This window comes from Centroberyx affinis, unplaced genomic scaffold (assembly GCF_046629955.1).
Source record: "Centroberyx affinis isolate AG114_WGS23_722 - 3 ecotype Tasmania unplaced genomic scaffold, CSIRO-AGI_Caff_v1 ptg003780l_1, whole genome shotgun sequence".
Taxonomy (NCBI): domain Eukaryota; kingdom Metazoa; phylum Chordata; class Actinopteri; order Beryciformes; family Berycidae; genus Centroberyx; species Centroberyx affinis.
Window position 1 is genome coordinate 138,614 of NW_027281653.1, and position 12,417 is coordinate 151,030.

Sequence of the window (12,417 nt, forward strand, 5' to 3'; positions counted from 1 at the left end):
GGAACTGGTCTAGGTCTATTTCCATTTAAGCTGTTAAATTTCCCAATGATGCCAAGGCTCTGAATGACACTGCCTCATTTATAAAGAAACCCTGTTATTATTGTGAATTGCGTTGCACAGCACACATTTGTGTCATAGGGTATAGCACACTGTTAGTTCATAATAGTGATACTGTGAACAGATGATAATGCACATGCATTTTGCACACACACATTTTTCTGTACATGTGGTACCTCTGCCATTGAGCTAACATGGAACAGCTAAAGCACATATCCCAAAGGCACTTTGTACGTCACTGTACATATGCTAATTACATATAAGTGAACATATTTGATCAGGTGTATAATTTATATATATTGCTAGCCTGACACTATGGCCTTCTGTTGACTTGTTAATGTGAATACAGTGCACATTTGCACACCATGGACATTGCTGTAAATTCACATACTCGCTTATTCAGTCTTAATATGTCTACCTTATTGTTCTGTACTGTATATATTAATGGTAGGAATGGTTCTACTATTTCATACAGTATACTGATAACTTTGTTTTACTGATAAAATTGTTCACATTCCATTTTATTTTATTTATTAGTCTTTTATACTTTTCATTGCTCATTTTGTAATTGATTTGATATTACTTTTATTATATTTGTCTTTTTTCCCAGCTGAATCCTAGTGCTTTTGCTGCTGCAACAGCTAATTTCTCCACGGTGATTAATAAACTGTAATCTCTTCATCTTAATTGATTTGAAGCGCTTGTCTTTTTAACCTAAACAGGTTGGTTCAATACATAGACTGTAAAAGGTTCAATAACAATAATCCTAAAGAGGTGCATTTATTTGTCGTCTTATTTTTTGTTGAAACTAATTAAGCTTGCATCAAGAAGAGAGAACCGTCCACGCATCTGCTATCCATTAGTTGTGACTGCTCTTCCGCAATCACGCAGCACGGTCTGCATCCCACAATCCTTTGCGCACCACAATAGTTGCCAGTCATTCTGCCGAGAGAAACAAATGTGAGTTATGACTTGCTGAAAATACTTATCAAAACAGCTGAACAAGTAGTCGATTTTGCTTGCATTTGCGCTTATTCTGATCTGCTAAGTTGTTATTTACTGTGAAAATACTGTTTCAGACAATATGAAGGAGACAACAGCCAAGCGACGTGAGAAAGCCAAGGACTCCAAAGCCGACAAGCAGAAAGATGCGGGCCCGGAGCCGCAGGACGTTGAGATGCCGGAGGAAGATGCGGCTAACGCGACGAAGCCCCCCAAGGAGCTCGATGCGCTCACCCTCGAGGGTAACGCCAGCTTTCTGCCGTAAAACAGCCCCCAAAAACACCCAAACAGCGACAAAAACGTACTGAATAAACCCTGTCAAGTTTACAGAGGTGGCTAACGTTAGTCAGCTTGTTAGCCTAGCCGGTTAGCAAAGGCTCGGTCAAGTCTCTGATCAAGCTAACGTTAACTATCAGGTTATGACACAACTAACTACTTAGTTTTGTTGTTGACAGAAACAGAGGTAGATGCTAGCCACGGCCAGCTGATTATTTGATGCATATGTGCGCTTTTACGTGTTTCCAATAGCATCATTTAGCTAGCTAGCCATGTGTTAGCTTCTTTCCTAATAGCACTGGCGGTTTCCAGTTGTTGTGACAGGAGTGGAAAGTCCTTTCAATTGACGTTAGTGTTAACAAAATTGCTGCCATATTTGAACAACATCTAAATTATACTTGTGTTGTGAGATGAATATTATTGAGATTTACCAAAGTGTTTACTTGAGCGGTTGTTGTTTTTTTCTCAACCCGTCCTGTCATGTCTTTGACTTTGCTAAGGTCTTGATACACACTTGACTTAGCCCTGATAAAGCGCCCATGCTACTACTTTTGCATTCATTGAATCTAGTTGATGGTTCATATTCGTGCGCATCCTTTGCAAGGAAAAGTGCCAAAATTTTGCTTTTATTCCTCTCCCTCCTCCTTTTTTGCTTTCCTTGATACTACATTGTGCCAACATTTTCCCTTCCTTCTCTTTTTGTCCCACACCTCCTCTTCTCCTCTACCTTGCTCCTTATCTTCTTTTCTATTCCCCCGCTGTGACTCTCCATGCTCTCATTGCCTTACCATCCCTGTCCTTTCTGTTTCTCCATCATTGCTCTTTCTCTCCTCTCTTCCGCTACCCTTCCTCCCCCCCCCCCACGTCAATTTCTCCTGACTTTGTCTCCTCCTCCCCAGACATCAAGGAGCATGTGAAGCAGATAGAGAAGGCGGTGTCGGGGAAGGAGCCGCGGTTCGTGCTGCGTGCTCTGCGGGCGTTGCCGTCCACCAGCCGCCGGCTCAACTCCAACGTTCTGCACAAGGCCTTCTCTGGCTTCTACACCAACAACGCCACCGCCAAGGACTATCTGCTGGGCTTCCTGGAAGAGGTAGGGGCCTGCGCTGTGGTTTCTCAGCCCACAAGCTGGGACACAAAAACGTCTAAGAAACCTTTGCTTCAATTCTTTTTTTCTTTTCTGTTTGTCAGCTTATGTTTGTGTCAGTGTAACTTATATTGGAAACTGTTAATAGAGCACCTTAAAAAAAAATCTCTTCCCTACAAAACTAACTGAAAACTAGAACGCTAATTATATGCAAGAACTACCTGCTTAGCTTCTTGGAGGTTGTCTGGGTTCTTAGCTTTGCATTGGGAATCAGCATGGGCTGCAGGATGAAAAGTTTGAGAATCTCTTATCAACATACATAGAGAGAGAGAGAGATAGATAGAATAGATTTAAATGCTCAGATTCTAACATTATACTTACATTTTAACATTGTATATCAAAGCTAGAAGCTAACTATCTGCAGCAACTACCTGCAGGGCTTCTTATAAGGGGTTGGGGCCAACATGGGTTGCAGGCTGAAAAAAAGTCACTTGCTTTCATAACTGATCGAGTATAATTATGTACTGCAGTAAAGGTACTTACAATTAGCATATTGAAACTAGCAGCTATCTACACTAAATGTACAAAATATTGCAAACACCTGCTCTTTCCATGAAAGAGTCTGGCCAGATGAATCCATGTGAAAGCTGGGATAGCCTGATTTATTTTCTCTATTAAATCCACTATACGTATGAAGAAGGGCAGCTTATAGGAGGGTTTTTAAACCTTGAGACATGGGCTGTGCAAATGAAAATGAAACTCAATATAAATAAGGTACTTGGTCCTTAGATTTTGTACACTCACTCACCCCTTGACTGCCTGGTGTTCGTGGACGAGGTGGAGACAACTAGAAAGATGTTATTCATGTTATTAATTTAATTGAACATACTGTGTCTTGCTCTATATCCTCTGTCATCTTCTAACTGTGGTGTTTTACATCCTTGCCTTCCCCTCATATTCCTCCCCTCCGTTCCCTCGTCGCCCCTCTCCTCTCAGCCCATGGAGATGGCAGAGGGTGAGGTCCAGTTCCGGCCCAGGACGGGGAAGGCAGCCGCCACTCCTCTCCTGCCTGAGGTGGAGGCCTACCTGCAGCTCCTCCTGGTGGTCTACCTCACTAACAACAAGAGATACACCGAGGTGTGTGTATCTGTCAGTTTCTCTCTCTCTCTCTCTCTCTCTCTCTCTCTCAGACCTAAGATCTGATCTGGTATACATTCATTTTCACATTTATTTGAAATTTTAATCTCATTCTAACTGGTGTGAAACTCACACCCTTCCTGCTCTCTCTCTGTCTCTTATATCTCTGATCTTTCGTTCTGTGAGATGTTTATAATTTGAATATGTATACCTTAGCACCAGAGATTTCACATGTAAATTTGTCAACTCTACCAGATTGCCAAGCATCTTCTAGAGGTTGTTTTCTAAAAATGTATTTGGGTTTTAACTTTTAGCAAATGGCAGTTGAATTTTTGGATCCTTTGGCCACTGTGAAGATGGAAAAAGTTAGTTTACTGACCTGCTACCAAGAAGAAAACACTGTTTCTGATTGTCTTGTGTTTTGTTCTTTTTTTTCGTCCGTAGGCCCAGAAAGTGTCAGATGACCTTCTTCAGAAGATCGGCTCTCAGAACCGCAGAGCGCTGGACCTGGTAGCTGCCAAGTGTTACTACTACCACGCTCGGGTCTACGAGTTCCTCAACCAGCTAGACACCATCCGCAGGTATATGCTCACTCACACATGAACACACACTGTGATGCTCTCATACATATACACACACTCATACTCTCTCTCTTACATACACACCTGTAACCAGGAATATGCAAGTAATTATAAAGCCTTCCGTGATGATGTTTTCTTTACAAAAAGACATCAAAACGGAACCAACAGACAAAAATGTGTGTCTGGGACAAAACCACTGATACATTAAGCTGCACTAGAATACGTTGTATGTTGGTGTCCCTAGTGAGAGGTAACTATTTGAAAAATTGTAACTTTAATACCCAGAAATCCTGTAATGTGACGTTGCACGTAAACTGCTCACAGCGCGCTCATGTTTCCCAACCCGGCCGGTCTGTGATTCTTTATGCTAATGGGAACCAAAGAGACTAGAGAGGAAAAGATCTTAACGTTCATGAGTCCAGCTTTCTCTGGACGGAGCGCTGCTCACTGCTGTTTAGGAGACAGTTTGGATTTTGCTTAAGTTTTGATTCGTCACTCCCTGTGGGCAGCGAAGTGTACATACCCGACACCAGAATTTTTATTTGGGCAAATAAGGTGAATGGTGTAGTTTTATATAAAAATTTAAAACATGTCCTCTCCTCTTTGATTGTTTAACTTCTCAATTGACAGTCAAGCTAGCCCATTTCATACAAAGGATTTAAGTCAGCCTTTCAGTTTGGAAAAATAAATAAGAACAAGTATTTCTTCACGCTCTTGTGTTCCACATTGTCTGCATATGGCGACTCCGCACTAGCTTGACTTATTCTAGACAGGTGACACACACCCTCACCTCTCCTTTCCGTTTTAATAGTCTTAAAATAGTTAATAGTTTAATAGTCTAAAGTCTTATCCTTCTCCCTGCAGCTTCCTCCACACCCGGCTGCGTACGGCCACGCTGCGTCACGACGCCGACGGCCAGGCTGTCCTGCTGAACCTGCTGCTGAGGAACTACCTGCAGTTCAACCTGTACGACCAGGCCGAGAAACTGGTCTCCAAGTCTGTGTTCCCCGAGCTGGCCAACAACAACGAGTGGGCCAGGTACCTCTACTACACTGGTGAGTGGGGAGGGGGGGGGGGTAACAGAAAGATGGAGGGGACGAAGAGGAGGAATGAGGGTGGGAGAGAGACTGCGCTCCAAATCCAAATCCAAAAAAGTCTTTTATTTAAGATTATTTTATGGCATTTCTGTTTTATTAGGTAATAAATACAGGAAGTAGAGATTGATAGAAAAGAGTGACACGCATTTTGTTTTTGTTGTTGTTTTTGTTGACGTTCAACATTTCAAATTCATGTTGCATACAATTGCTTTGGGACGAGGTTAAAGCCGCCCTCCACCTCTCTCCTTTCTTTCTCTCTTTCCCTCTCTACATTCCTCGTCTGTCGATCTCCTCAGGTCGTATTAAGGCCATCCAGCTGGAGTATTCTGAGGCCAGGCGGACTCTGACCAACGCCCTGAGGAAAGCTCCGCAGCACACCGCCGTCGGCTTCAAACAGACGGTCTGTGCACAAACACACACTCAATTGTGCACAGAAACCACTGTTCAATGGACACATTATCATCCTGACAGTCATGTACAGCAACGAACCCTGTAATACTCATCTAAACTTTATGTACATGTGCATACATCTATCACAGATATACACACGTTATCATACACACTAAAAAACATTGTCTTTCATACATGGGCACCGTTGCACTCGTTTGTCACACAGCTCAGTTCTGATTGGCCAATGAGCGTATTCATCGTCTTCATTCTCTTTCACATCTACTCATATCACTCCACAGTGAAGAAGTGCGGTCAGGTTCATTGATGTGTAATCAACATGAGTGGCATCACCTTGTGGCAAAAATACATTACTGCTTGTAGATTTTGAAAAAAATATCTAATTGCGATTATTTTGACTGATATTGCAATTGCGATATGATTTGCGATATTAGAGGGAATGATAATTTTTACATCATTATTCTCATTTTCTTTGAAAAACGTATTGAAGTGATTATGGTGTGATTTTTGCGGGGATCTGTACCAAACAAAGATGTTTTCTTAAGTCTGTAGAATATGATGTGTAGGCCAGGACATCTCTGCAGCACCACAATATTTAATTTAAAATGGTATTTTGACACATTTCGCCTTTTACAAATATTGTGCCTCCTGCGATTTGAAAATTGCAGTAGGCCATATTGCGATTTCAATAAAATTTTGATTAATTGTTCAGCACTAACTGTTTGGTTACTACAGACAAACATTCGTCTAACTGAGGTTAGAAATATGGGAGATTTTTTTTTACGTTGCTATGGTTCTGCTACAGTGTAGCCATGTATGCCAGTTACAGATGTTTCTATGGTTACAGGTCAGCTACAGTGTAGCCATGGATGCTAGCTACAGACATTGCTATGGTCACAGTTCTGCTACAGTGTAGCCATAGATACCACCTGAACTATTTGTTTTGCAGAAGCTTGGAAATTACTTGAGCTCATTATCACAAAATAAGCCCCAGCAGGGTGAATCAAGGCCCCGACGTGATGTGCACTATTGTCTAGTAAAACAATACATATTATTACTGTTGTTTCTTTAATAGCTGTATTACTGTATTATCCTTACAGTCTTTTGTGTTTTTCTTCTCCCTCTCTCTCTCTCTCTCTCTCTCTCTCTCTCTCTCTCTCTCTCTCTCTCTCTCTCTCTCTCTCTCTCTCTCTCTCTCTCTCTCTCTCTCTCTCTCTCCTCTCTCTCTCTCTCTCTCTCTCTCTCTCTCTCTCTCTCTCTCTCTCTCTCTCTCTCTCTCTGTCTCTCTCTCTCTCTCTCTCTCCAGGTCCATAAGCTGTTGATTGTGGTGGAGTTGTTGCTGGGCGAGATTCCAGACAGACTGCAGTTCAGACAGCCGTCGCTCAAGAGATCCCTCATGCCTTACTTCCTCCTCACACAGGGTACAGTCATAGGATACATACACATGCATACATAACACACACAGAGTACCATGCTCCTCTTCTTCTCTTCTCCTTATCTGAAGCTGCTATGTGTAGCATTTTTGAACATCAATATATCATTGTCAAATTTGTGTGATACCATGGTATAATTTCCGTAAACCAGTGAGACCGTGGTGGAGACACTTGATAGGTTGTGCTAGTGTTTCACAAAATTAAAACCAAACTTCACTTAGCAGTTGTCTCTGGCAGCCATGTTGGCTCCACACTTATTCTATGGTCTTTGCATAGTAACATAAGAGGCCTGTGCATGTTTGACCATTTCAATCTGTCAGTCCAATCAATGCATTTTAAATTGCTTTGGGATCCGTCTCAGGGTCATGAAGCTTTTTCTTTATGTAGTGCCAACGATGTCTGCTGTCAGCTACAGTAAACAAAAAACAGAATTGGGGAAAAAAGGTTTGAGTTATGTGGTTTGAAGCCGACACTGCCTTTATGATGTGTGTTTTTGTTTTTTGTTTTTTCGCTCTCTCTCTCTGTAGCGGTGAGGACCGGTAACCTGGCCAAGTTCAACCAGGCCCTGGAGCAGTTTGGAGAGAAGTTCCAGACAGACGGGACGTACACACTCATCATCCGACTGCGACACAACGTCATCAAGACCGGTATGTGAGGAAACTGCCTCTCTGACACTGAGCACGTTTACATGGACTTCAATATTCCGATATTAACCCGATTAAGACGATACTCTGAATAAGACACTGCCATGTAAACAGCATTTTCTGATTACCTTAATCCGAATAAGGTCATAGTCGGAGTCAAATTAAGACATGTGGAGTATTCCGATCTTAGTCGCATTATTGAACTGCATTGTAGACATGTAAACACCTTAATTGCACTGTGACGTCTTATCAGAGTTTTCGCAGCGTTTTGCGAAACGTATGGCAATCCGGCTGCTTGACGACTCATGCTCTAGCTTCCAGCGTCTGCCACCGGTTAAAAAAAAGAAGTCCCGACATTTTGTCCCGACCACGGTAGCAACATGACAGAAAGGGTTTCAGGTTAAATTCCGGAGGGAAACTCGGATGCAGGACGTCGGGACGTAATGTGGGCGTGCTTCTTCAGTCATTAATCAGACTATGTTCTGTAGCATGTAAACGGGAATATTAATGGAATATTCTATAAGCAACTCATGTAAACACCTTCCTCGAAATATTGTCTTATTTAGAATAAGGTCAATAGTCGGATTATTGCAGTCCATGTAAATGTAGTCTTTGTGTGTTTTTAAGAGTAAACCCTGACTAGCCTCAGAGACCGGGTTTTACAAGTAATTAAAACTCGTGTGCCTATGTGTATGCGGTTGACAGTTTGTCAGTTAGTCAGCTCCTTTTGCCCTGTTTTTTTTTTCTATTAAATCAAGCAGAAATCCTTCATTCTTATGCTTCCTTGCTTTAAATGTGTGCTGTAACATCTCTGTCCTTGTGTGTGGTGTGTATTCTTAAAGTTCACTATCGCCTCAGAGACAATATTATCAAAACTAGTGTGGAAAGTGTGTTTTGAACATACACACCTCATTATTCAAATCCAACACACCATCAAAGTGATTATTACATTTTTAATATGAAGCACAAATTATCTTGCTTACGTGTGTGTGTGTGTGTGTGTGTGTGTGTGTGTGTGTGTCTCTCCAGGTGTGCGTATGATCAGTCTGTCCTACTCTCGTATCTCGCTGGCTGACATCGCTCTCAAACTGCAGCTGGACAGTCCAGAGGACGCCGAGTTCATTGTGGCTAAGGTAACACACACACACAGTTGCACACAAATGGGCACATACACACTTAAATACACACACTCCCTCACTCGTAGTGATACGCAAAATATTTTCCCAAAGATAGACAGCCAGAATCTTGTGACTTCAACTGCGGTGACACCGATCAGGCGGGTCAAGGATTGTAGCGTTACAACATTAATTTTCATTGCAACTTTGATTCACAGAAAGTCAACTTTTGGACTCCTTGCCTCTTAAGAAATTATGTCTGCAATATTGAAAGGACCTTAAGAAGATTCCTAGGTGTTCCTTTAACTCATTTGTAGCTTCTTCTCTTGTACGCGCACACACACACACACACACACACACACACATTCACATACACACTCAGTTGAAGAATTTAGTATAAAGTGATTAATAAAACAAATAGCCAATAATTCAAGGATAGGTCTGTGTCTTCTTTCCAAAAGAGGTGTATTATATGTGCAAGGAGAGAAGTAAGATACAAGCTGGTGGCAGGTTGTTTGTTCTCTGAGTGAGATGAGAATAACTAGGTTCTTCATAGTGAGAAACGCACACAGGGAGGGGGGAAACATTCACCTGTCCTTGAACCAATACGGACCAGGCACCAGGTCTTGGTAAATACATAAAGGGATGGAAGAGATAACATGTAGGAGTACATAATGTGGAATGCAGAGTGAAACCAAGCTGAAACTGTTAATTGTTTTAATTAACAGTTTCAGCTTGGTTTCACTCTAGACATAGAAATTTCTCTCCCCCACTCACACACACGCTGTGACCAGTTTCCCTCCCTCACACACACACACTTTCAACTCCCTCTTCAACCCTGCCCTCCTTCCGTCTCTATCTCTCCTGATCACTGTCATGCCGGCATTAACGAGGAGAAGTTTTTTTTTCACCTTTTCCCTCCCTCTGCCTCTTTCTTTCCCCTGTTGTCATCCATCCCTTTTTACCCCTCCATCTCTCTCTCTCTCTCCTACAGATGATTTATGGTGATGATAATGATCGAGTTTTGTCCAGTATAGAGACTTACTAAACTCTCCCCTCACCCCTCCTCCTCCTCCAGGCGATCCGTGACGGTGTGATCGAGGCCAGTATTAACCATGAGAAGGGCTTTGTCCAGTCCAAGGAGACCATGGACATCTACGGGACCAGGGAGCCTCAGCTGGCCTTCCACCAGAGGATCTCCTTCTGCCTGGACATCCACAACATGTCTGTCAAGGTGAGGACACACACACACACCCTTCTTTCATTTTCTGCCTGCCGACTGGACATGTGTACACAGGACAATTATGAAAAGATTATCTATTGTTATTTAAATTCCCCAGTAGGAATAAAGAATCAAATGTAATAAATATAAGAAACAATACTCACAAAAAACAGCTTCCCCTATATTAATCTCACATACCCAATCCTCTGTCTCGAACTAACGGAGGTCTGAACAAATTCAAGCAGAACAGTTGGTTAGAAAAGGGCAGAAGCTCTCTCCCATGTAATCACAGGCTTTCGGCCAGGTTGGATAGCAGAGTCTTCAAGCTGAGAAGCTGTAAAGGCTTCATCAACTCAATTTGATGTCAAAAGCAAACTTCTGACCAAGGAGAAACAAGTCTTTAGCTATGCTAATGATAAAAATTGATAAATTTGGCTAAACTAAGAAAGGAAACTTGTTTCGATCCAGACAGAAAAACAAACCAGAGGTGTGTCTTTTCAATCTCTGAGCCAATCAAATGGCTCCTCTGGCTCTGCAAGGTCTCGTTATCCCACATTTTCTGATGAGTTCTCCAGACCTCCGTTAGTTTGACACAGAGGTGTGGCTGTGTGAGATTACCCCTGTATCAAACAAGTTCAACACAGTGTCTCTTTGTTTCGTCTCCGCCTGCAGGCCATGAGGTTCCCTCCCAAAGCCTACAACAAGGATCTGGAGTCAGCAGAGGTAACGTTGTCCTCTTCATGTTTCTTTTTTTTTTTTTTTTTTTATTAGTTTGGATTTAACAGCCTTGTCATGCCAAAGGTTTTTCCACAGTTGAGCAAGTTGAGCAATGCCCACTTACCTGAAAATGTGTAAAACCGAGCTCTGTGAGGCAGTGAGCCTCTCGGGCCACTAGGGAGCAGTCTCCTCCCAGACAGCTTTGTTTTAGCCAGGAGGAAGTAGAGCTTTTTTCAAGGTTTGTTTCGTTTGTTCAAGGTTAGAAGAGATTAGATTAGGAGACACATGAGTCAGTATCTTCACAAGTAAGTACAATACAGTATGGTGTGTGTAATAACATATTTTGGTTCGAAAAAACATGACAAAGATTGTTTTTCTTGCTGCAAATGTATTATGCCTCCAATACTGGGATATTGGTTTCTCCTGCACTTTTGTTATGTTCGTAACTGTTCTCATCCTTCTATTTTGTGTGTGTGTGTGTGTGTGTGTGTGTGTGTGTGTGTGTGTGTGCAGGAGCGTCGGGAGCGTGAGCAGCAGGACCTGGAATTTGCCAAAGAAATGGCAGAAGATGATGACGACAGTTTCCCATGAACTTCCCTGTTACTTCCCGCTTCCTGTTGTTTTCTGTGTTTCTATTCTGCCGTTAACAGATCATTAATCCACCCACAATACCTTTCTTCTACACCTCTCCCTCTCTCTCCCTCCCCTCCCTGTGTTTTTTTTTTTTTTCTCTGTTTGGCTTGTGTACCTGCCTTACCACCGCACTGTCAACTCTCCACCAAGCACTCTAAACTTCATCTTAAAACAGTATCTATACTCTCCTATAGCATGTGTTGGGTGTGTCTGTTCTGACTGTGAGGCAGGGGAGAAAAATTTAAATAAATTGAGTTTTTTTTTGTCTATATTTTTGCTGTGTTTTATGTTTCGTTAGATCTGTGGCCCAATGGGTTATGGTGCCAGGGATTGGGATTCTGTTCTCTGGCTTCCTGTCACAGAGAGAAGGTTAGAAACACCATACAAACCCACTAAAAAAAACTTATTTGTGTAGACTAACATTACTTTTTCTCAGTGGCTCCCAGAATGGGGGCTGGGGACCCCTAGAGGTCCTTGAGTGGGCTCAAGGGGTCCCCCAGGTACATAAATGAGTAGTTAACATCATGGCTCTTCAAAGTAAAAAACAAATGTGAAAAAATAAATTGTATCATTTCCAGGTCGCACAAAAAGTATGGGACGAATATTGATATTCAGTGCTAATACATGTGACCACACATTTTGAGTTGGTGAAGATCCACTTTAATTGAATGTGTGGTTTAACAGCTTCTTTCTGTGGTCAACAAAATGCTCTCCAGTGGCCATAGAAGCTGACTGAAGTTATATGTGACGACACCATAGACTGTAAAAAAGAAGTATAGAAGTATTAGCAGTAACATGTACTGACGTATCTAAAGTAAAAGTCCTCATTCTGTCAGAGTGTTAAGTGATTGAAGCATTAACCTGTCAGAAGTATTTTAATGTTGTCGGTCTAACTGCTCCATATACTGTTGGGGAGTTTAAACTCTTAACAATGCAAAATATTTTATGAGCTTATCGTAGGGCTGGGCGATATGGACCAAAAATCATATCTCGGTATTTTTAGGCTGAATG

The 12,417-nt window shown here is 42.0% G+C and overlaps 1 protein-coding gene across 1 annotated transcript; it reads left to right on the forward strand.

Moving 5' to 3' along the window:
- Positions 1 to 981: 981 nt before the first annotated feature.
- psmd3 (proteasome 26S subunit, non-ATPase 3) lies at positions 982 to 11,665 on the forward strand. Its single transcript, XM_071541071.1, has 13 exons — positions 982 to 1,017; positions 1,137 to 1,301; positions 2,235 to 2,425; positions 3,416 to 3,556; positions 4,001 to 4,137; positions 5,002 to 5,192; positions 5,531 to 5,634; positions 6,949 to 7,063; positions 7,603 to 7,722; positions 8,749 to 8,852; positions 9,913 to 10,068; positions 10,729 to 10,779; positions 11,287 to 11,665. Exons 2-13 carry the CDS (start codon positions 1,142 to 1,144, stop codon positions 11,362 to 11,364), a joined length of 1,548 nt encoding a protein of 515 aa, XP_071397172.1. The 5' UTR covers positions 982 to 1,017; positions 1,137 to 1,141; the 3' UTR covers positions 11,365 to 11,665.
- The last annotated feature ends 752 nt before the right edge of the window (positions 11,666 to 12,417 follow it).